Here is a 23,843-nt window from a genome sequence, read left to right as displayed (position 1 = left end):
TTTTGTTTGGAAAGCGTACAAGATTTCATATTTAAATTTAAATTTAAAATTTCAATTTTAAAACCTTGTATTTATTTAATTTTTTTATTTAAAAAGTATAAAAGATTTCAAAGGAAAAGGAGAGGCGGGTTGAGACGCAGAATGAAATTGGAAGTTAAATCTAGAGGGGGCTAGAGACTATTGCGGATATTGGCCCGAGGAAGTGAGAGTTAAAGGCTCGGAGTATTTGACTCTGTCGATCCAACCCGACGGACACATCTAGCACGCCAACAATGCATGGCAGATTAAAACCCATTCCTCATCCAAGCCGATCATCGCTATTATTGACAATAAAGGATGCCGCTTCTAAAGCCCGAGTATTGCCTTTAAAGTAAGGATTGTGTTCAGCAGGCTGCCTGACCGAAACAAAATAATAATAATAATAATAATAATTTTGAAATTTTGGCATCGCATGCAGTTAATTAGTTTGTCATTAAAACATGGCTCAGATCTAGATATGGGTTTTTAAACCTATCAGGTTTGATGTAATAATTTGTGTGTTGGCATGAATTTGAAGCGAGTCGTCCACACATGCATCCGGCATATCTAGTGGGAGAAGTTGGAAAAGCTCCGGATGGCTTAAATTAGGCCTGTGCAAGATACCCATGTGCCCGTAATGCCCGACCCGAGTTAAATATGCCCGACCCGAGCCCTAAACAATGTGCCCAGCACTGATTGGGCATGGTCGGGCTGAACCCAAAATTCAGGTTGGGCAGGGTTTAGAGTTAGGGTATCCAACCAATTGACCCAGCTCGACCCGAGATATATATATATTTTAATAAAAATATTAATATATTATGTAATTTGTTAAATTGGTAAGGGGCATGAATGGAAATGAAAATATTATAACCCTAACTTCCCTAAGTCTCAATTCTCTCACTCGATCACTCCCATTTTCGATTTGAATTTGATACAAAACAAATAGTGCTCGCTTGCTCGGTGCTCACAAGTCACAGCCTTGCTCGCCTGCTCGGTGCTCATAGCCTTGCTCGCCTGCTCCCTGCTTCCTGCTGCATACTCGCACAGCCGCTGAATCTAATTTCATCTCCGCGTCACTCTCTATTCTACTATCTCGATTGCATTCCGACGTCGCTCTCTGTCCCTCTCTCTTGATTTCATCTCCGGCGTCGCTATCTGTCCCTTGATCTTTCCGAGCTTCCTTCGTTTGGCATTGGCAACTTCAGAGTTCAGAGCTTCCTCTATCTTGGACTCGGGTTAGCAGCTTTAGAGTTCAGAATCATTCGTCTCATTGCACTCGAGTTTATCAATTGATTCAACTCGTCTCCTCGAGGCTTAGGTAAATGGTCTCTTCTCTTCATACCTGTTCTTTTCTTTCACTCTCTTTGTTCGAAGTTGTTCTCTTTCACTCTCTCTATTCGAAGCTCAAGTATCATTGCTGTTGGATTGTTTCTTTTCTTTGTGAGATCTCTGTTTTTGTTTTGTTTTGATTAAATTGAAAACGATTTTAATTTTTCTGCTCGTTTTTTAATGGTTCATCGATATGCTGGCCTACTCTTGTGCTGGTTCTGTTTTTAGTTTAATGAAATTATTTGTTAGGCCACAAAAATGGAAGAACAAAATTCTACTTCTACTCCTTCTCCATATGTAGCACACGACAGTCCTAGTTCCGCTCCCACGGGTCCTAATGCTAACCTTACTCCATTCACACCTATGACTATACCCTCTCCCCAAGATGAAAGTGGGATTAATCCTGATCCGATTGCACCTCTTCTAATGCCTTCATCTTCATTACCTCCTCTACCTCCTATTAGTACCACTGCAAAAGCCTCTCAGGAAGCAGAGTGTAAGGGTCAAAAGACAAAAGAACCTGAAAAGAGGACACCAAAATCATCACAAGTTTGGGAATTTTTTTTTAGATTGCCATTAGAAGAGACAAATGGGGAGTATAGAACAGCTTGCAAATATTGCCACACCACATATGCCTATGACCCAATTAAGCATGGGACAAATTCCTTGAAAAGGCACATACCTAAATGTCTCAAGAACCTACACAAAGCCATAACAGACAATAAGCAATCAATGTTGAATTATGTGTCACAAGGAGGGGCAAGCATGCAAGGACAAGGAAGAGGCTTGATTCCTCACACATATAATGAGAAGAGATGTCGAAGAGCACTTGTGAATTTATAATTACAGATGAGCAGCCTTTTAGGATTGTTGAGAAGGAAGGATTTAGAAAATTGATGCATGAATTAGAACCCAGATTTTTAATTCCTACAAGAACAACTGTGACAAGGGATTGTTGGCAGTTATTTCTTGGAGAAATGAAGCTGTTAAAGAAGGCTTTAAAGAAGTGTGCTCATCGTGTTTGTATTACTACCGACTGCTGGACATCCAATCAAAACTTCAACTACATGTGTGTGACTGCACATTTTATTGACCCTGAGTGGAAACTTTATAAGAGAATTTTGAATTTTTGTATGATTGAAAATCACAGAGGTGAAACAATAGGGAAGACAATTGAGAAGTGTTTGTTAGATTGGGAGATTAACAAGGTATTCACAATAACTATGGATAATGTAACAGCTAATGACACAGCTTTAGCATACTTAAAGAGGAGGATTAAGGCTTGGAAGGGGTTAGTATGTGATGGCGAGTACTTACAATTGAGGTGCTATGCTCATGTGTTGAATTTGGTGGTGAATGAAGGCTTGAAGGAGTTAAAAGAGAGCTTTGATTCCATTAGAAATGCTATAAGGTATGTTCGTTCCTCTCCTTCTAGGTTTCTTAAATTTAAAAGTTGGGCTGATGGAGAGAAATTGGACACTAAAAGCCTTGTATGCTTAGATGTTTCTACACGATGGAATTCTACTTATTTGATACTTGAATCTGCTTTGAAGTTTGAAAAAGTGTTTGAAAGAATGCATGATGAAGATGATGAATATCGTGCTCACTTTAAAATTAATGAGGAGGATGAGCGTATCTTTAAGCGTGACCAATCGGCCTTTTGTGTAGATGTGAATATCCTAAGGAAAAGGATTGGAGTAGAGCCCGTATCTTCCTCAAGTTTTTGAAGGTTTTTTATGATATCACATTGATGTTTTCTTCTACATTGAATGTGACATCTAACACGTGCTTCCATCAAATTGCACGTGTGCAGAATTTGTTGCAAAAAAATATATTGAATGCTGATCCTCTCCTTGGGGACATAAGCCTTAGCATGCAAACAAAATATGAGAAGTATTGGGGTCAAACTGATAATATGAATCCTTTATTGATGGTTGCTGTAATTTTAGACCCTCGATACAAATTGGCTTATGTGAATCATGTTTTTGAGCAGCTTTACATTGATTCAGATGTATGTGCAACTATGAAAATGAGGGTGAAAGATTGCTTGTATCATTTGTATAATGAGTATTCAGCTGGAGTAAGTTTGGAATCAAGTATCCCCTCTTCATCTACACCATGAGGGGTGATTTCATTAGAGGATGACTCTTTAGATGATGATAATGACCCTGGTGTTCTATGGCTGGAGTCACAAAAGCAGAAGACTTCCAATAATGATCAGATAGAGTTAGACAAATATCTTGCAGCTAATCTTGAGATCGTGTTTGGTTTTGGTGCAGCGTTTGATATCTTGTCATGGTGGAAGGCAAATGCATCTACATATAAAATTCTTTCTCTTATGGCCAGAGATGTGTTGGCTATTCCAGTGTCAACAGTCGCATCTGAATCTGCTTTTAGCACCAGAGGGCGAGTAGTTGATCAATATAGGAGTTCACTATCTCCTCGAATGACTGAAGCACTGATTTATGCTCAAAATTGGCTCCTACCTGGAACATCACTCACGGAACTTGCTAATAAGTTGCGTGAATTTGACAATTTGAAGAGACAGATCATGTTGTTCAATTTGGTAATATTTTTAATTTAATTTGATTTTTTTATATATTTTTCTGTGCTGTGAATATTGATTTTAGCTATTGTACAGTGTTGGATATATTTTTAATTTGATTTCTTTTTCCTTTAGAAGTAACTACTGTCATTGAAGGAGGACACTATGATACTATGACTGTGGATGGTTGAAAGAGGGACAAAGATTGTTGCTTGAATACTCAATATGGTAGTTTTGTTAAATTAATTTATTTTTTCTATTATAAATTGTCATATAAATTTAATTCTTCTTATTGTTTTATTTCAGGTTCTTGATGTGATGGTTCAGTAGTTCAGCTTCAACCTTAGGAGGAATGGCCAAATGGGTATTGGCAACTTAATTTGTCTAGTTTATGTTGGATTTTTTTTAGGATTAATTTTATGTTTGAACTTTGAATTATTAGACTATTTGACTTGTGGCTTTTGAAAACTTATTGTGGTGATGGTTGATGGCTTGATGGCTTGATGGTTGATGTTTGTGGAAGATAGATCTATGGCCTTTTAAAAGGCTATTTTTGTTTATAGATGACTGGATCATATTTGAATTATTAGAGAAATCTCTTTGTGTTATGATGAATTTTATCATGTTATGTTTATCTTCTATTTTTCACTTCCTTTATTGTTGTTGGTGGTGAAATATCATTTTATATTGTCTAGTGTCTACTAGGTGTGTAGTATATTGTTTTAGACTTTTTCATGATGAATTTCTGAGCAAGGCTAGAGACCTTGCCTGATGAGCCCAATCCCTACCCAACCCTGCCCACCCGGCCCTTCTAAAGTCGGGCATTTTTCGGGTAGGGTTGGGCTTTGGGCTTGGTTTGCTTGCTCAAAAATATTTAGGGCAGGGCATCGGGTTAAGGGACTGCCCTACCCGACCCTGCCCAAACACAGCCCTAGCTTGAATGGTGGAGGAAGATGCAGGGCAGTTCACATGAAGCAAAGAAACAGTGAATGCGAATGATTGGATTGGAGAAAATGAAATATAAGAGGGGGGAGGGGGCGAGTGCAGGAACAGAGACGGAGCAGAAGGAGCATGTGGAGTGCACGTGCGCCTACACTCCTCCTGTCTCCTCCTCCAACTTCACCTTGTTATAACCTCAACCGGTCAACCCTACCATCATTTACATATAACCAGAAAGCACTATAACAGGAAAACACAGAGCCACAAAATTCTTATTCCAAGCGAGAATAATGTTGGCGTACGTGATGAGATTTGCGTCCAGCCTGAAAAGTTAGACAGGTCATGCCCCCCATACACCTCACACATGACGGGATTCTCTCCCGCCCGAGTTAATCACCCAGCATCTTACCCATTTGCGTCCCGTGGGGTCCATGTTATCGTCTTCATTTGATACTTCATTCCCCCATCGCCCCACCACTTCTTTTCACTCTTCCTCATCCTATTCGTCTCCAACAAATCCCTTCTGTTCAAGTTCAACGGTGTATTGCTTACTTTGTGCGCGCTGAACAAAAGAATGGCTCTCTGATTTATTAATTGTATCCAAGTTAGAGGCACAGTGTATGTGAAAAGGGGCTGGTTTGAAAATTGAGGCCAGTTTATGGCCACATTGCTTTTGTCCTCCTCACTCTTTCAGTAGTTTTCTATGGGCAATCTATAATTTATAATATCATCGTCGTCGTCGTCATCGTAGACAAAAAACAACCACACGCCCCCCTCTTCAGGCCTCCCGTTAACTTAATTTAGACTCTCCCTTGAAGTTTGAGCGCACATGCTGTCCCGTGCGTGGAAACTATCCTCCGCCAGTCAGTCCCCTCGAACTTTGACTCCTCTTAATTCATAGATCCAACATGTTTTAAATATAAAGTCATGGACTGAATCATTACTCTTACACCCCCCCATCCCCAATAAAAAGGTGCGAGTGCGCGCGCGCGCGTGTATCGGAAGTCAAATATCGAGACTAAACATACATGTGAGCCAACAGCCTGGGTCTTGCCCGCTCTATCTATTAAGATGCTGAGCATGCCAATCCAGCGTCAGCAGTCCAAATCATGGTGGAGCCCACCCGCAGAGGCACTTTAACTCGTCAGCCGGTTATTTCCCTTGCTGAAGCTCTAGTCCCCCTCGTATCGGATTTCCCATACACGCGTCAATCCTCTTTCTCAAAATTTTCCATTTTGTAAGCATTCCAAAATTTTGATTCTCTCTCTCCCCCCTTCCTGCATACCTCATTAATTAATAAATTCAAAAGGGTAAAAGGGGGCAGGGAAAGCGTTCCCCATACTTTCCCACCCCGAGAGAGAGAGAGAGAGACGTAATTAAGAAAAAAGCTGTCAGATGCCATAAAATCCGACATTTATTTCCTCCCCCTCGTGTGCCTCTCCTCTTTCAGCTCCACCCATTTGGAATTACCCTCCCCTGAAAACTATCAGTATCACTCTCTCTCTCTCTCTCTCTCTCTCTCTCTCTCTCTCTCTCCATATATATATAACACTCCCCATCTCCTGTACATGCAGCTCCTCCTGATTTTGTTACTGCATCATTTCCTCCTCTCCATGGCTTTACTGCTCCCTCTCCTCTGCTCATTCCTCTTCTTCGCCCTCTGTCTCTCGCTCCTCCGGGAGATGCGCTGCCGGATGCTGCGGCTCCCGCCGGGCAGCTTGGGCCTGCCCTTCATCGGCGAGACCCTGCAGCTAATCTCTGCCTATAAGAGCCATGACCCGGAGCCTTTCATCGACCGGCGGGTGGAGCGGTATGGTCCAATCTTCACCACCCACGTGTTCGGCGAGCCGACCGTGTTCTCGGCCGACCCGGAGATGAACCGGTTCATTCTCCTCAACGAGGGGAAGCTCTTCGATTGTAGCTACCCCGGTTCGATCTCGAACCTTCTGGGGAAGCACTCTTTGCTCCTCATGAAGGGCGCTCTCCACAAGAGAATGCACTCCCTCACGATGAGCTTTGCCAACGCCGCCATCATCAGGGATCATCTTCTTGTCGACATAGACCGCCTTATCGGGCTTAACTTGGATTCCTGGACCGATCGGGTCTTTCTCATGGACGAGGCCAAGAAGGTACTTGACTAAACTTGATCGAGCGCATGATTATACTATATGTTAAGACTTGAACCTTTAAACGGCAGCAATGTGTACCGAGTCAACTGGGCGATTTCCATCACCGTCAGTAATTAATGTCGTCACAGTGTTGGGGCTGGGAGGTGGTGGACCTTGAAACTTTTCTTGGTTTTGCTTATTTAGTTCAAAGGTCACTAGCCACTACTGCTGGTCTAGCTGGCTCCGGATAACTTCTTTTTCATTCTGTTTTATTTTTGTTTCATTTATTATAATTTTTATATTTTGCTGTGAGGATTATTGTGAGATTGAAGGTGAGAATGTACTGTAGATATGCATCACAGTTCACAAGATGGGAATTGGGAGGCGACCCAGATCCCGGTCCATCGTCCCGGGTATGATAAACCCACTAAAAAAGGGTTTATGCGCAAAATTAAAACGGATTTTGCGAGACGGGAAGTTGACTGCTGAGTCAAATCCCTCTCAATTCAAAAGTCTGCATTCTGCACTATCATTGTGTATTTAATTTATTCATTTTAAAAAAATAAGGTTGTGAATCTCATATAAATAAAATTCATCATTCATGTGGACATAATATCTTCACTTTTAAACCGAAGAAGCAATTAAAGTCCTTCCCTCCGCAGGTCATAATCACATAGAGCAGGCACGTGTGTGTGTGTGTGTGTGTGAGAATATGCACAGAGGACATTACTCTCCATTGCTTGACATCTCACTTATTTTATTTCCATTTCGCCGAATGTGTTTTTAGTGTAGGACATTCATATGACGGCAATTAATTATTAATTAGGAATAAGAAATGACGGGAACTGTGGAACAAATGCAGATAACATTTGAGTTAACAGTGAAGCAGCTGATGAGCCTGGATCCAGGTGAATGGAGCGAGAGTCTGAGGAAAGAGTACGTTCTGGTGATAGAAGGATTCTTCACGCTCCCCACACGTCTCCTCTCAACCACATACCGCAGAGCCATAAAGGCGAGGACGAAGGTGGCGGAGGCACTGGTAGCCGTGGTGAGGCAGAGGAGAAGAGAGAACGAGAGAGGACAGAGAATGATCAATGACATGTTGGGCGCACTGTTGGCCTCGGACGACCACTTCTCTGACGACCAAATTGTCGACTTTATGCTGGCACTGCTCATCGCCGGCTACGAAACCACCTCCACCATCATCACCGTCGCCGTCAAGTTCCTCACGGAAACCCCTCTTGCCCTGGCCCAGCTCAAGGTTAGTAATTGCTAAGGGGAAAAAAAATTAATCATTACTAAATACTCCACGATTGAGTATTTATTTTTTGCGTTTTTGTTAAAAAAAAAAAAAGCACTACAGTGAAGGAGAATATGCCAAAATAAAAACCTAGACTTTAAGAGAAGAGAGACTACACGAGTGATGAACTTAAATTAAAAGAGAAGCGAGAGGGAGTCCTCAAGGAGCTGGCCGGGGCAGTGGAATCCTGATGCGGCCTAGAGTGAAGTAGAATGTATACCCTATCTTTCTTGGAGGGGACGGGGCCAAGAGGGAGAACAAATCATCACAAAAAAGATTGGATGGATGTGGTGGCGTGTTTGTTGGTTTGTGGGTACGTTGAATGTCTAGAGACATGCAGTGAAAAGCCTGTGTGTAACTGTGTGTGTGTGTCCTCGAGACTTTTCACTGCTGTATGTTCAAAATTCCCTCACATCTCCAATCATGTGTTGACCTCTCCCATCTCGTCTCATCACATGTACCCGCTACCACTACAACAGTAACTAAATCCCATTTCATCACGCACTCCGCTTTTTGTTTTAAAGTCTCATGGTCCTTTTTTTTTTTTGTTTTACCATTATGGTCATGGTTGAGTTTCAAACTTTATTTTTAAAAAACAGAGAGATTTTTGGTTTTGTTAGTCATCATTGACATTTAGTTTCGAGGTCAAGACTGAATTGGCTTGTACATCCGATCGATCCTGTCTCCGAAGAGCAAAAGGGTTAAAGTCTTTTGTTCTCGGGTGTCACTGTCAAGTGGTAAGTTCTTGGAGGTGAAGCTTACCGCATGGGCAGGTGAAAACGACGGTCAAAAGAAGAGAGCGTAAAGTCAAAGAGGGAGAAACATGGGCCCGAGACCCAGGAGCAAGGGACAAAATCAAGACAACTGAACCGCACGCTTCGCTGTCTCTTGCTGTCAAAAACGACAAAACAACTACAATTGGGAAGGAGGTAAACAACATAAAAGTGAAGTCAGAATGTGGGGCTGTAAGAGTCATTTTCCGAGTGACTCGGCGTGTTGCAGAACGATTGGGTTGGGAATGGACCGATTCGGTTGGGTTCCTTCGGCGGACTCCAATGTCCCTTGAGAAATCGTCAGGCGCTGAAATCGAGATGTATATGACGTCACTGTATAGCCCATAGCCTCCCTGTAGAGTATAGAGGGCGACGCAGACTAGCGTTGAAAAACCCAGTACCCCTCTTTGATTCCTAGGACCCTTTTTGGACTACGCAACCGCCCTTGCACTTTCCAAGCTCCAACCCCGTCTCCCTTTTCGGCAACACGTCCTACCCTGTTTCTTTCCTCTTTTAATCAAAAGCAGTGTCCGACAACAAAGTTCGGCTTGCCCGCTGATTTAGACTTTCAACGCTTGTTTATTCCATATATGATAAACAAATTACACTCCTCCCTTTTGGGGATCATTATGTGATTGAATTCCAGTAGTTGTGTCTATGGTTACTCTTAATTTTCATTGATTCGGATTGAATTGGAGGTTAATCGATTCGTAATTGCATTGTCGTTTGAGAATTTGATTCATTGAGGACTGCTCGTGGCTGAACCGAGAGCGTCGCTCGGAGAACACACTGCTTCAGTTTTAGGTCCTGACGAGAATGAGACCGGCATTTGTGCAGGAAGAGCATGACCAAATCAGGGCAAAGAAGAGTGACCCGGGAGCAGCTTTAGAGTGGAGTGATTATAAGTCGATGGCATTTACTCAATGCGTAAGTGTAAATATACGTGTCAATTAAAGCATGGAGTGATTTCAAGAAACAAAGGAATGTGTTGATTTTGAGTGCGGTATTCTGATTGTGCCCTGCTGATGAACAGGTTGTTCACGAGACTCTGAGGGTGGGCAACATAATTAGTGGCATATTCAGGAGGGCAATGACGGACATAAACATAAGAGGTAACGACCAAATAAGAACATTCAACATGGGTAACATTTTTAATAACAGATCATGACTCGAAACGAATAAACAGGGTACACAATTCCCAAAGGATGGAAACTGTTCGCATCATTCCGTGCGGTCCATCTGGACGCGCAACATTTCAAAGACGCCCGCTCCTTCAATCCATGGAGATGGCAGGTTTATAACTCATCTATGTCGTACCACTCTTGAGATCCTCTCTGCTGCCTTGGTTTGTTAATTTGGATGAAATGGTGAAACAGAGCAACTCGGAAGCAGGAGGAGGAAGCATGGGGAATGTATATACGCCATTTGGAGGGGGGCCGAGGATGTGTCCTGGCTTCGAGCTCGCTCGAGTCGTCGTCTGTGTCTTCCTTCACCTCTTCGTCACCCGATTCAGGTATCTATGCCTATACCAGCCTTAAACCCAATCCATAAACAATGAAATTTTACTGAAGGATTGAATTTGTTGCAGTTGGATTGTGGCTGAGGAAGATAAGCTGGTGTTTTTCCCAACCACTAGAACGCGGAAGAGCTATCCAATCATAGTGAAGCGTAGACATGAGGCCACTGAGTGAATGAACACGAGAGTTTCGAGCTGTAGATGAGGTATTCATCACCGGTTTCATGTTACGTCATTAGCGTTATTGTTATTTATATTAACATTACTACTGCTAGTAGTGGCATATTGATAGTTCCCTAGTTTTTATTCTGCGATGGCATTAACGCATTCTTCAACTCCTTAGCTCCTCTCCCTTGATTCCATAACACGCCAGATATAATGGCACGAAACGAACGAGGAAAAATTTAACAAGGAAGTTCGCTGCTGGGCTAGATTTATTATTCGGAGAGTCCGAAGGGCTTGAGAGTAATTGTAAAAACATGTGAAATAGGCAATTAACCTTAGAGAATAAACTTGTGATCCAGCGTCTTGCATCAAAGCTATTTGCACTTACCCCAACAGACCCTCCACGCGAAGCTCCTTTATTCGGAGTTAGCTTTCTCATTTGGATCCGGAGGGAACAACTTTCCGGGATTGTGGGCACATTGTAAAGGAGGGTCTCTGGCCCATTCAGAGAATGGGGATTCAACGGCTCTCTTTCTGAATAGCTCCGCAGGTCATGAGAACTAATGTAGAAATGAGATTAAAATTGAAATTAACAAAATCACGCTTATGCATATATTATTTGACGAAAATAAGTTTGAATTAGCTGTACTTCCTTTAAACTCGTAAGGGTTATTTTTGTCGTTTCAATTTTAATTTTATTTCCACAGTAGTCCTCATGGCCTCCAAGGCTAATTCAAAATTTATTGATCCTTGTCCGTAAATAATATATTTTAGTTGTCCTTATTTGCTATTTTTCCATTTTTGAAAGATGGCTGGATGATGTGAGAAAAGAGTGGCATGAAATTTCAAAATGTTTTTAGGGGGAAAACGAGAGTGATAATTGTATAATTATAGGATTATGGAATATGTATTATTCTGATAGAATTTAAGATTATAATATAACATAACATAATTTAGTTATAGAATACTCTAATAAAGAATTCTTATAGACAGGTATATATTTTTTATATTATTTTTTGTTTTTTTAATTTGAATTTGTGGGCTTATATATTCCATTATAACGTGAAGCAATATTCCCTTTTATCCAAAATATAACTATTTTCATTAATCTAGTTTCTCTGTGAATTTATGATTTTTATTTCACTAATCATAAATTTGAATTAAAGTAAAAATAAAAATTAATATATTATTTTATGAAAGTAAAAATTTAATTAGTATATGAATTATTGTTAAAAGCTACTAGAATACCAATTACTCGAAACAATTTTCCGTGCTTTGAGAGTAGGGAGACGGGGGCCCGGTTTCATGGAAGCAGTCACATGCAGATACAATACGAGTATGCTATTCCAGTTAGCAAGGTATTAAAAACTGGACCGGTCATTGAACCGGTCAAACTCAGGGGTCAGGGGTCATGGGTTCAACCGGAGGTCAAACCGGAGTCAGACCGGTCATAATAAAATAATATAATTTAAATAAAAAATGTATTAATTCTCAATACGTTCATACATATCCAAGTCTTAATATCTCATACAACATATAACAATAATTCTAACAATAATAAAGTATAACAACATTTCTATATTTTTTTAAAATAAGGTTAACTAAATGATAAAAAAATTTCAATGAGTTAAAATAATAGAAATAAAAATTTATTTTAAAATAAAAGATAATAAATGAAAGTGATATATTTTAAAAATTATTTAATTAAATAATTCAAATTAAAAAATAATATAATATAATATATATTTATATTTTTTGATTTTTTTTTGCTTCTTTCATCCCCTTATCTGACATAAGTATATTTTTTTTTACCCTATGACTCTTATTGACCTATCATTAATCATTATTATGTCAAAAATAAATATACATTTTGGTTAATCATTATCAATTTTTTTTTTAAATTTCAACCTGCCCAACCCGCCTGAACCGAGGGATTGAGCGGGTTAATCCTGAATCACCCGGGTTAACTTAAAACAAAATAAAAAGAAAACCGGACCGGACACATGGCCGGGTCACCGGTTCACCGATCCGGTTTTAAAAACAATGCCAGTTAGTCCACAAAATAAAAATAGAAACGGAGAAATATTGGGAGAAATTTGAACAATCGAAGCCATAAAATATTGAGCTGGATGGCCAATCCATAACCTCTCAACTTCACCGGGCCTTTTGGAAATTAACACAGAAAATATACTATAAATTACCTTGTAAACAAAAAAATCACAGAATAAACTAAATGGAAGTCAGATATAACATGGCCATGAGGCGTGGAGCCGTGGCATATATGTGTGTGTGTGCGCGCGCGCGCGCGCGCCTAGACACCACTGCACTATGCGTCATGGGTGCCATGTGATGTTAGTTTCTGCCCTTATAATAAGGTCAAGGTTTCTGTCATCCTTCAGATGAACCTGTGCCAAAAGGAAAAACTATGCCGCATTTAGGTTTGAACTTCCGAAGCCACGGTTTGGCAGATACATATATAAAGCTACTGTCTCCATTTTTAACCAAGGCAATATATATATACATATATATGTATATATATATATATATACAGGCTAATCTTAGAATGAATATTACCTGAAAATACCTTAAGGCTGTGGACAGTTAAGCGTGAATAGCCTAACGAAGATGCTAATTTGAAAACTCCTATGTTACATCTACCATCTACAGTTCATCCGATCCGTGCTTCTGTCTGTTAGCTGCTTCGTGTCACTCGTTCCTCCCGCAGAAACTTGGGATGCCTCGGATACCCGTCCTTGCAGGCTGAAATCTGCGCCCAAATAGTAATACAACACGCGATTATTTTCTTTTCTTTTCTTTTCTTTTTTTTAAATTCCCCACCTCCTTGTTTAAACTGATTATGAAAATTTGGATGTTTTATATTGATAAACATGCGATTACCGCATTTACAAGGCAGGGGAATTTCTTAGATTGCTTCCAATGGCGCACGGTGAACGGTACCAGCTTAAAGTTAGAAAATAAAAATAGATTGTAATCTCAGAAGAAGCCGACCTAGATGCACATGGCACACCATGAATATTTGTAAATCGTAAATCGTAAATTATACGAGGGCGGCAACTAATCCACCCATTTATGCCAATTCTCTGAGCTCAGGAGATCACAATTCCGTGAGTCAGGGGGCACGTCTCCCTTCAGTGTTGATCACGTCGTAATTTATCATTTGAAAATTGCAAGATTTGACTGTTTGGAACAATAAAAGATTTGACCTACTACCCAACACCCAGTGTGATTTGAATTCCATCGTCATCTTCAAAATCAAAATAAAAATAAATCCTGGCTGCTATTTTTTCAAAGATCAAATTTAACCTGAAAAAATAAACTTAAATAAAATCTGAGATGTCCAAATTAACACAGAAATGTCATTTCAATTTTTCAGCTGCCCCATTCTGGTTCATCTGATCCGTCTGCGTGGGTGTCTTGAAAAGTCAGCATATTAATAAGAAAAAAATGGTCAAGGCCAATCATGATTGAGCGTTGAAGCATTCAAGGTGAATTTGGTAGTAGCCCACAATCAACATTGCCATCGCCATCCCCAACCCCCACATTGACCTTCCAGAAGAGGACCGAGTTCATCCGTATGAATGCCCCCAGACGGCAAGTTTCCTAGTCTTTCAAGGCTACTTTCGTGGGGCCTGCCTTATTCACTTCACTTCCCCGTCCCCACCGCACAAGCACAGCACAAGGGAAACAGCAGGAATGAACTACTCTCTGTAATTTTCAAATTTGATCGATACACACATGCAATTTCTGTTGGGAATGGGAGGCAAAAGAGATGGAGACACTCACCGATTCGATGTCAATTTTGTAGACCAGAAGCTTCCGCCTTTCCCTGCAACTGGTTCGATAAGCAACCACGATATGCCCCACGGCCAGAGCATAGGAACACGCGAACAGAGCTATTTCCAAGGCTCTTCCATTCTTCCACCCGATAAGCCGAACACGTAAACAGCTTTCAGCGATACAAACATGACTGACAGAACAGAGCACGCCATCGTCGCACCCAGATAAGGCGCCCGCGAAAGTCTCGGCCCATCACACAAGAGATACACGCCTACAGCAGGACGCAGAGTATTACTTTCCGAACAAAAGTGTGTATAAACTCACTCGAAAACAATAAAAACGAAAAAAGAGTTAAGAATAAACACTGACAGAAGATGAGGAAAGATCTTATAATGGAGACGAGGGGTATGTCCAGGAGAGATCGTCGAAAGTCGTAGCGATAGAAATGGGAAGAGAGAGTTTGGAGGGAGAGAGGAGAAGGGGAGATGGCGGAGAGGAGAACGGAAGGGAGAAGGGCGTCGGCAATGACGAGGAGGAGGGGAGCGGAGAAGAGAAGAGAGAGGAGCATGGCGATCAAGAAGAAGAGAGTCTTGAGAGCCCTCGAGAGGCGTCTGGAGGGGTGTTCCTTGGAGAATCCCATGGGGGCGGGCAATTGCAGGGCAGGGGGATGGAGAGGACGACGAGAACCATGAGAGTCAGAGATTTTGACCTGACTCCGCTTATCACAAATGGATTTGGAACCGGCAAGTTTTCCCGCACGCCTCTTGTGAAAGCCTCCACTCTTCCCCACACTCTGCTCGTTCCAGGTCCAGCGCCCCCCATTACCTGCATTTTCTTTCTTAAACAGTTAAACGCCAACTTCTTACTTTCTTACTTTTTAATTATTCTTTTTTTATTTACATAAAAAAAAAAAATCCCTGGGATGTGGCTATTCCCTGTAAAAACCTCCACCACATCCTCTTGTTCGTCTTTGTTTGGTCTGTGACGCGGGTCCCTAGTGTACAACACCTTATTCCCACCGAGGGTTCTTCAATTGATGTGACGCATTATGCTAGGCGAGCATGCGTATTTTATGTATTCAGGATTTGAGCTCGATCTTCCATCGTAAAAAAGAGAAGCCCTCGGGAGAGGATAGGCAGTGCTAATCATGCGGGATTGTAACCATGTGATCACACGCAGCACTTTGTCCCTTTCAATCTCTCTCTTCTTCCTTTTCAGCCTTCAGGGGCCAGATTAAAAAACAGGGTACATGGAATGAAATGTGTTTAACTGTTTATGTAGGCCCCCGTTACTTCGACTATTTGTAACAGTCTGATAGATGCTGCCCTGAATTTGTCTTCCGCTTCCTCTATTTGGATCGACTTCCAAAACTCTGTCGTTCAATCTAGCGAGCATGTGATGATGCCCTTATTGGTGGTCGTCGTTTTTGTTCTCCATTTGGCATGCCAATTGCTCTCGTTTTCAGCAAATAATATGGATAAATACCGGAGACGGCGTGAAGAAAACGACACAGAAATACTCTTTTAATTTATTTTATTCTTTTTGAGGAATCTATGGGACCTGACAGAGAGACCTGGTCATGATATACGGAACAATGCTCAGGCATTCCACATATTTTAAGCGTACAGTTCGTTCGTGGAAAATAATGTTGTTAACGATGGAATGAGAGGAAGGATTGTTCATTATTTCCTTTCCAGCAGAGTGTGTGTGTGTGTGTTCCACCAAATGTCATACACCTAACCTCTTTCATTATGCATGCAACCTTTACTTCTGGCAGGCGCGTATATAGTTATATACCATACCATCCTACTCCTCTAAAATAAATTGTTAATTCCGTTTTTTGTTTAGATGGAAAGATCATATTGTTAATTAGTTAAGAAACAGAGCTTAGAAAAAAAAAAACTCGAGAAAGCATCCCGAACAGGCGAACACTATGCAGCCCGACGCCGCAACGGTGAGTTCACTTAATTAGTCCGGAAATGAAATGAAGAGAACCAAATGAAGAGAGGACAAACACAAACACCAAGATTTGATACAAAGAAAAGCCACCCTTTGATTTCTCTCACAAAACTTCCACACATAGTGAAGAAAATTCCACGACTTTCTTTCATCACGTATATAATACACACACACACACACACACACCAACTTATCAAATAATGTATAGAACATATATATGTACACTTTTCTTCGTGTCACATGCGACGCGTCGATGAACTGATCGCTTGTATTTTAAAAAGGTCAGTGCATATGCTTCTTCTTTTTCCAATAATGGCGGAAAAATTAACTGATGAGTGATGACCACTAAATACAGTTATTTATTTCAATTTATTTACAGAATAAGAAATGAGGGGTGGTAGCGGCAGGTCCTTCAATTATAACTAATGAAGAGAAATTTTGTCTTCACAACTACGCGAACGTCTCCCCTTGCTTTATTTTCCTCGGTGTAACGGACATGCAGTGAAATTATTATATGAATATGCATACACGTGATTGTTAAAATGAAGTGTGATAATTAAGTTTGAAATTAAAAATGGGGGTGCTAGTAAATAAGCGCGCACGTCACTGCTTATGGCATTGCCGTGAAAAAGGTGAAAAGTGCTACCAGTAAATAAGCGAAAAGGATGAGGAGTGGACGTTTGTTACGTAATTGAAGAGAAAATATAAATTTGTTTTGGAGGATGAAAGCATTTGAGATGAGTTTGATGAGAAATTATTGCGATTCCATCGCCCAGTCAGCCGCCAGCATGGACAAGCAATATCTAATGTGTCAGCGCATCACTTGCCATTCTGTCCAGCTGTTAATCGGTGTTGAGTATAATCATAAAAATATATATATTATCCGTAATTGAAAATCTGTGGATTTTAGAAAATGTATCTTTTTTAAAAACACACACACAGGGAGGGAGAGAGAATAATCTATATTTTATAAAAATATTAAAATAAAACATAAAAAACTTCACACAAATTCATAAATTTCAATTCCATAGAATCTAGATGCAAGAGGAGAGACCGTGTTGTACAAAGGGTATGCTACTCTTAACATTTCCAGACATCGGACCAGTTTCCAAATATCTTTGAAATTTTTTAAAATATATATAATATTGTACAAAGGTTAGTTTTTTTGGATGAATATATTACTACTTATATGCTCTATATGCTCTATGACGATAAAATAAAGAACACTGAATATTCTGGCATTCATTGGTCTACGCGGGGGTTTACTCTTGACATAGATTGAGTGTTCCTCGGCGGGGAAGAGAGGACCGACTTTTCAACCGATGGAGACACCAAAACTTCGCCTTTTTGTTTGTTTTTTTTTTTGGGTGAAAAAAAAAAGAGTATGCTTTATGCAATAACATCCAGAAGGAGTGCAATAAAGCTGAATGTGTCACGATTCACTAATGGCAATATGGTTGAGTTTAGATTAGATTATATTATTTGTTCACCATTTTCTTAGTTAGATTCATATTTTAAAATAGCTATTCTGCCCTCTTTAGATGTTATGTGTTAAATAATATAAGAGATTTTTAGTTTTTTTTAATATGCAATTAATGATTTTTTTAAAACACCCTCAATAAATAAACACTAACTCTTTATTATCTTTAAGTGAGATATCTTATTAAATAAGAATAAAAATAAAAAAGATATTATTGGTTTAAAAATAATTAACTGATTTACGTGGATAATGATGCAGCTAAGAATGCTTTATTCTCAATGTAGAGAGTACATTTTTTTAAAAAAATATAAGATCACAAAAAAGGTGCAGAGTAACATTCAGCTCATGTCAAAGCACATGTAAAACTTATGCACCCAGAGAGTGGTTATACGAGGATTACAGTGTCTAAATTGTCATCTGTTGTCTTTTTATTGTGTTCACTATGGACTTCAATATAAGTGACTGTTAATTAATTTATATTTTTGAGAAAAGGCTGTTAAAATATTGATTTTCTGAAAAAAGAAAAATTATGTCTTTATCTCATCGTATTCTTGCACCGAATAAGTATAATAACATTTGCCTTGTTTAAAACATATCCATCAATTACCTGAGTATAACATAATAAAGTAAGGTATCGCTAAGCAAAAATATAAAACCCATACAATGCTCTATATTTTAATGGAGGCAATGCTTTTTTAAAAATGTCATATGTTATAGAGGAAAAGACTTATAGAAAAAATTATGTACAAGTCCCGTAGAGCAGATTTATTTATAAATAAGTTTTATAAAATTTTAAAATCATAGCCATGTCTCTTAGAACCTTGATGCAATTTGAAATTAGAGTACAAATAATATTGTCCTTACTTGTAATATATGATCAATTTAATTATCGATTATGTGAAATTACAGTTGTAAACAATTAAAATGCTAATTATAAATTGGTGATAAAATAGTTGTAAATAATTAATATTAAATTATTAGTAACGCACAATCAATTTAAATATATTAAATATATAAAGTTACAATTATAAAATATCGAAATGATAGTTGAATATTACTGATAAAATAGTTGTATACAATTAGTACTAAATTTGTAATGTATGATAAGTTTAACTGTTGAATATGTGAGGTTATAGTTGTAAAAAATAAAGTGATAGTTCCAAATTAATAATAAAGTAGTTGTAAATTAATTGGTTAATGTAATGTTTTTTTTTATAAGGGAGTTATATTTTTGTACTCCAATTTCAAATTACACTCGAATCTCAAGAGACTTAACTTTAATTTTTAAATTTTGCGAGACTTATTTGTAAATAAGTCTTTTCCAAGAGACCCATACATAATTTTTTCTAAACTTATATAATAAACATTATATACTTAATGTACTTTTTTTCAATTAAATCAAATCATGCAGATCTTTTATAGATTATTTATTTTATAATAAATTATTCTTATTCATTTTATTAACATGTTAAAATTCACTTATCATGATTTGTTTGAATATAAATATATTAAACATATAATACTAAGTACATGAATCTTGTCTTGTTATAATTTGAGAAGTATATGTAGGGCCCGCTTATTTTAGTTTATTTTATAAAAAAAATCACTTACTTTTTTTGTACAAAATATCTCTCCTGAGTTTTTATGATACTTGTTTAAATTTTTGAAAATAATCAAAATTAAAAAAAAACACATTTCTAATTATTTTAAAAAACTATTTTAAGTAACTTTTAAAAATAATCTAATGAATAGGTTGGCAGAAATACAACCTATATAAGATGTGGATTATATCAACTTACCCTATCAAGCTCACAACCCACTACGGACTACTCTATGGATTGCAAGTTGATCCATATTATCAGTTCTATTCACAATAATATCAATTTAGCACACCTAGCACCCATACAATGTTTACGTAGCTTGCATAATATGCATTCGACTGAGAGTTTCGGCATATGTATCATCACGCCAAACAACATAATCTGAGAATGTAAAACTTTACAGACCAGTGAAGCCCTGTCTGTTGACTTGTAAAAAATAAAGAACACCTGTTGCATGCACACGCCTTAACATTTTTGCCTCGATGGATGGAGGAAAACAAATAAATCCAAATGAGCCACCAACATGCTTGTGTGATTGGGCAAGCGTGAGTTAATTCAGGCCACGAAGAATATGAAGATCAGCAGAAATAGTATCAGAACGGCAAATATCTTGATCAGAAGCCACCTATTCGATGATATTTGGCTGAGATGCTTCAATAAAGAACTGTGAGCTCCTTCAACATTTGCCAATGACTCATCCATGTTGTCATCAATCCTGCCGATTCAAGTTTGACAGATTTGATAGAGATTGTTGAGCATGCGAACAGCTTGGAGGAATGCATCAGTACAAGTATCAAAATTATGAAGTCAAACCTGATAGCTAGTTCCCCTTGATGAGCAACCATTGTGGCCAAATGAGTGAAAATCCCACTCAGTTCTGTGATGGTAGATTCCACACTGTGCAGAGCAGTTGCACGACTCTGACTATAACTTTCTTGTCTTGGGACCACTTGCTGCATCATAGACATTTCCATTTGCTGGGATGGAGCGTTGTCAGCAGCTAGCCTCCGTCTGTATCAGCAAAATTAGCACAAGTTGCCAACTAAGGCTATGTCTATAAGTAAGAGAAGGGCTATGCTTTCTATTTCACGTTAATTTTGAATTGTCCATTAAATCATTTCATTCAATGACTTTGCATTACCAAAGTTATAAAGATTAGGAACCTCAAGCTAGATAGGGGGAAAAAATCAATACTGTGATATTACAAGAGAGTTTTGGAGAAACCCAAGACTCAAGCTTATTGCACAAAAATCATAAAACCATTCGGATGGCGAAGTCTACTAGGTATGCCAGCAAACATTAATTCCTGCAAGTCTTTTTCCAGCAAATCAATTTAACAGCTATCCAGTTCACATTTAGCTTTTAAAAAAGAAGGTGATGACAAAAGCAAGTTCGGAACATCAATATTTTTTACCCTAAAATAAATACACACTGCTCTGGGTTCAAGTGAATAAATGATGCATATAAGAAATAAAAGCATACGGTTTACAATCTTAGAATTTTAACAGCCTATGTGGGAAATGCTGAAAGCAAACCAAACATGACGACCACAGAAGTATGCCAAAACAATACAGTAAAGAAAGTCCATGTTATATAGAACAGTAAAAGGGGCAACTTAGTCTTCGCTCAAAGTAATCAGAGCATACCTTAATTGATTGCTCGGTGTGATTTCATTTGAAAGGGATCTGTTTGAAAGAGATAGATAAATACAAATCATTCAGCAAAATTAAACTCCCAGAGCCCAATCAATTTGAACATAAAGAAAAAAAAATTCTAACTTAGCCGGTTTCAGATTTGTACAAATTTAACAGCAAGACAATATGAGATCAACAAGAAAATGGCATCAAATATAAATGTCCTGTTTTTGTTAGATGATTACCACAGTGATTACTAATTATCTAATTTAAAAAAGGTAAGTCGAGCTTCAGTATTACATTTTGGGCATTCAAAACCTGTTCAGTTCTGACAATCAGGCATTTAAAAAAAAGCAATCGCATTACGATAATAGTCTGGATAATTTGGCTGAAATAGGAATATTGCCAAAAGACCTAACAAGAAAAAATTGTCTTGGTAACATGGCTACATGCTCATATACATATGGTAAGATCGACCGATCCATGATAAAGAAGTTCCCCGCAGCCAAGATTTGCATACATACTCATGTACAAGAGTTTTGTTTTTCCTCCCTCAATATTAAAAAAACATGAGTTTGAGAAACCATGACTACATGGGATTATTACCATGCCTTTATAGAAGAATAGAAGACAGTAACTAGTGGAGCGGGTAGATATTTGTTTGTGCCAGACAACCTAAATTTACATGATGAAAGCTGAGAAGGAGAAAATATATTCATGTCAAGGTATAACACTTGTTAACCTATGACTACAGAAACATTGCTCACGCTGATATTTGCTGCGAACTTTCAGATGCATTTAATGAATTTGACCAAGGGGGTGGCTCAGTCACTGGCTCTGATCGATGCTGGAAAGGATTGCCTCTAGACGCTTTCTTGGAAAATATTTGCTTCCTATTCTCATGAGCCTTGATATTCTGTAGGAAGTATACGCACAGTGTTAACAAAATTCTGGTGGAAAAAAGGGATGCCATAAATATGAAAAATTAGTCCTCGCTAACCTCTGTCCTGCTAGTTAACACATCGTGAAGCTGCTTAGTTGCCCCCATAAGTTTGCCCTTTAAGTCATCACAGACAGCTGTTGAATGAACAATTCTATCCTCCGAATAATTTCCATCAGCTATTTCCATGTTTTGAATAGTTTGTAAATCTGAAAGAGCTGAATTCAATGCCGTGATGTCATTCTTAATCAAGGCCGTCAATTCTTGTATTTCCACAGTGGGATCATTAAACATCGATGACTTCTTTGCCACTGTAAGCTCACGAGCACATTAAAAGAAAACTCGAGTCAGTAACTTCTGAATACCCTATATGCAACCATTAAATTATTAAACAAAGAACTCTAAAATAGCCCTCTAAGATATGCAACGCAACACAATCAAATCACTTCCAATTCATAGTTCTTTTCCCTTTTCATTTACGTATCCAGCTAGTGGGATGCGGTATGCCGCCAAAGGTAAAGTCGACAAATTTTCGGGAAGACGGGCGAAAGCTCTCCTCCATAAAGGCAAAAAGATTAATACGAAAGTAATGAAAGAGGTAGGCTTACATTGAGCAAGCCTCGAAATCTTCTGGGAGGCTTCATGAATACCCAACCCAATTCGAGAGGCCTTCCTGTTGAATTCAGATCTAGAATAGGACACAGGAGTGTATTGTTTCGATGTAGAAGGAACATCTTCAGCTTGATCAGGTGATGAGAGTCTCTCGATCTTCTTCAGAGTTTGAGAGAGAGATCGGAACTCCAACGTGCGATCTCGGCAGCCAGAGGCCATTGGAGAAGTGCGTGCAATGCCTCCGAGAAGCAGGTGAGCCAACCAGCGCTCCTCGTTTTGGGTCTCAACCAACCGGGTCCCACTGGATCGAATACGTCAGCGCTTTATTTTGTCCTTTTTCGTTTTCTCCTTTCGTCCAGTTAAAATAAAAACCAAAAATTGATTTTTTTAACTCTTTAAAAATTATCGTTATCAAATAAAAATGATAAAAGAAATGCTCATTTGTCATTTTAAAACACTCTCTCCTTATTTTTTGATATGCCACCTAAATTAATATGAAAAAATAAAAATAACAAAAGTTCATAAATTAAATTATAGACAAATTAAAAATTAAAGAATCGAGTTTTAAGCAAGTCAAAAGTTGAGTAACTGAGTTTTGCGTGGATCAAAAGTTGAAAAATTGAGTTATGGACAAGTCAAAAGTTGAAAGATCAAGTCATAGCAAGTTATAAAAAATTGAGTTATAAATAAATTAAAAATTAAAATATTAAAAGATTAGTTTTATCTAAAAAATGATGTAAAAGTTTATTTTATTTTTAAGTAAGAGGAGTGAACTTTGACGATTTGACACATCAGTACAGTATTGACAAAAAGGCCTAATGGGCTCATATATGAGCCTTGGCTAGCCCATTAACAATTAATTAATGAAATGTAGTTTTTCATGTTCTCAATTCAACTCTTTGACCCTTTTGGTATGAGACATAAGGAGGTGAGGATTGGCATTGAAAATGGGATTGTCTAACTTTTTCATATTTGATATGAGTGATTGGTTAGCCCAGTATCAACCATACATGATTACTCAATCCCAAGTATCCCTTAGCATAGAAAAAACAATTCTAGAATTGGTTTTATTAGGACATAAATGCCCTTGCCTATAACCTTTGTCCTTCTCCTAGATCCTCCAGAG

The 23,843-nt window shown here is 38.6% G+C and overlaps 2 protein-coding genes and 1 pseudogene across 2 annotated transcripts; 1 reads left to right on the top strand and 2 right to left on the bottom strand.

Annotated features, from left to right (window-relative positions):
* Nucleotides 1-6,242: 6,242 nt before the first annotated feature.
* On the top strand, nt 6,243-10,837 carry LOC129294677 (3beta,22alpha-dihydroxysteroid 3-dehydrogenase-like). The gene is made up of 7 exons (XM_054933134.1): nt 6,243-6,960; nt 7,802-8,200; nt 9,850-9,939; nt 10,046-10,124; nt 10,199-10,305; nt 10,389-10,525; nt 10,601-10,837. Exons 1-7 carry the CDS (start codon nt 6,400-6,402, stop codon nt 10,701-10,703), a joined length of 1,476 nt encoding a protein of 491 aa, XP_054789109.1. The 5' UTR covers nt 6,243-6,399; the 3' UTR covers nt 10,704-10,837.
* Nucleotides 10,838-13,107: 2,270 nt separating this feature from the next.
* On the bottom strand, nt 13,108-15,886 carry LOC129294513 (uncharacterized; annotated as a pseudogene).
* Nucleotides 15,887-19,846: 3,960 nt separating this feature from the next.
* On the bottom strand, nt 19,847-22,981 carry LOC129294479 (syntaxin-31). Its single transcript, XM_054932892.1, has 6 exons — nt 22,714-22,981; nt 22,166-22,416; nt 21,933-22,081; nt 21,178-21,216; nt 20,345-20,542; nt 19,847-20,246 (listed from the first exon to the last, which is right to left on the bottom strand). The coding sequence occupies exons 1-6, from the start codon at nt 22,934-22,936 to the stop codon at nt 20,087-20,089; spliced, it is 1,020 nt and encodes a 339-aa protein (XP_054788867.1). The 5' UTR covers nt 22,937-22,981; the 3' UTR covers nt 19,847-20,086.
* Between the last annotated feature and the right edge of the window lie 862 nt (nt 22,982-23,843).

This window comes from Prosopis cineraria, unplaced genomic scaffold (assembly GCF_029017545.1).
Source record: "Prosopis cineraria cultivar Desert tree isolate PC_DT_omini unplaced genomic scaffold, ASM2901754v1 PC15, whole genome shotgun sequence".
In the NCBI taxonomy this organism is placed as follows: Eukaryota; Viridiplantae; Streptophyta; class Magnoliopsida; order Fabales; family Fabaceae; genus Prosopis; species Prosopis cineraria.
Note: the sequence above shows the minus strand (reverse complement) of the source record. Positions and strands in the feature narration are given on the sequence as shown.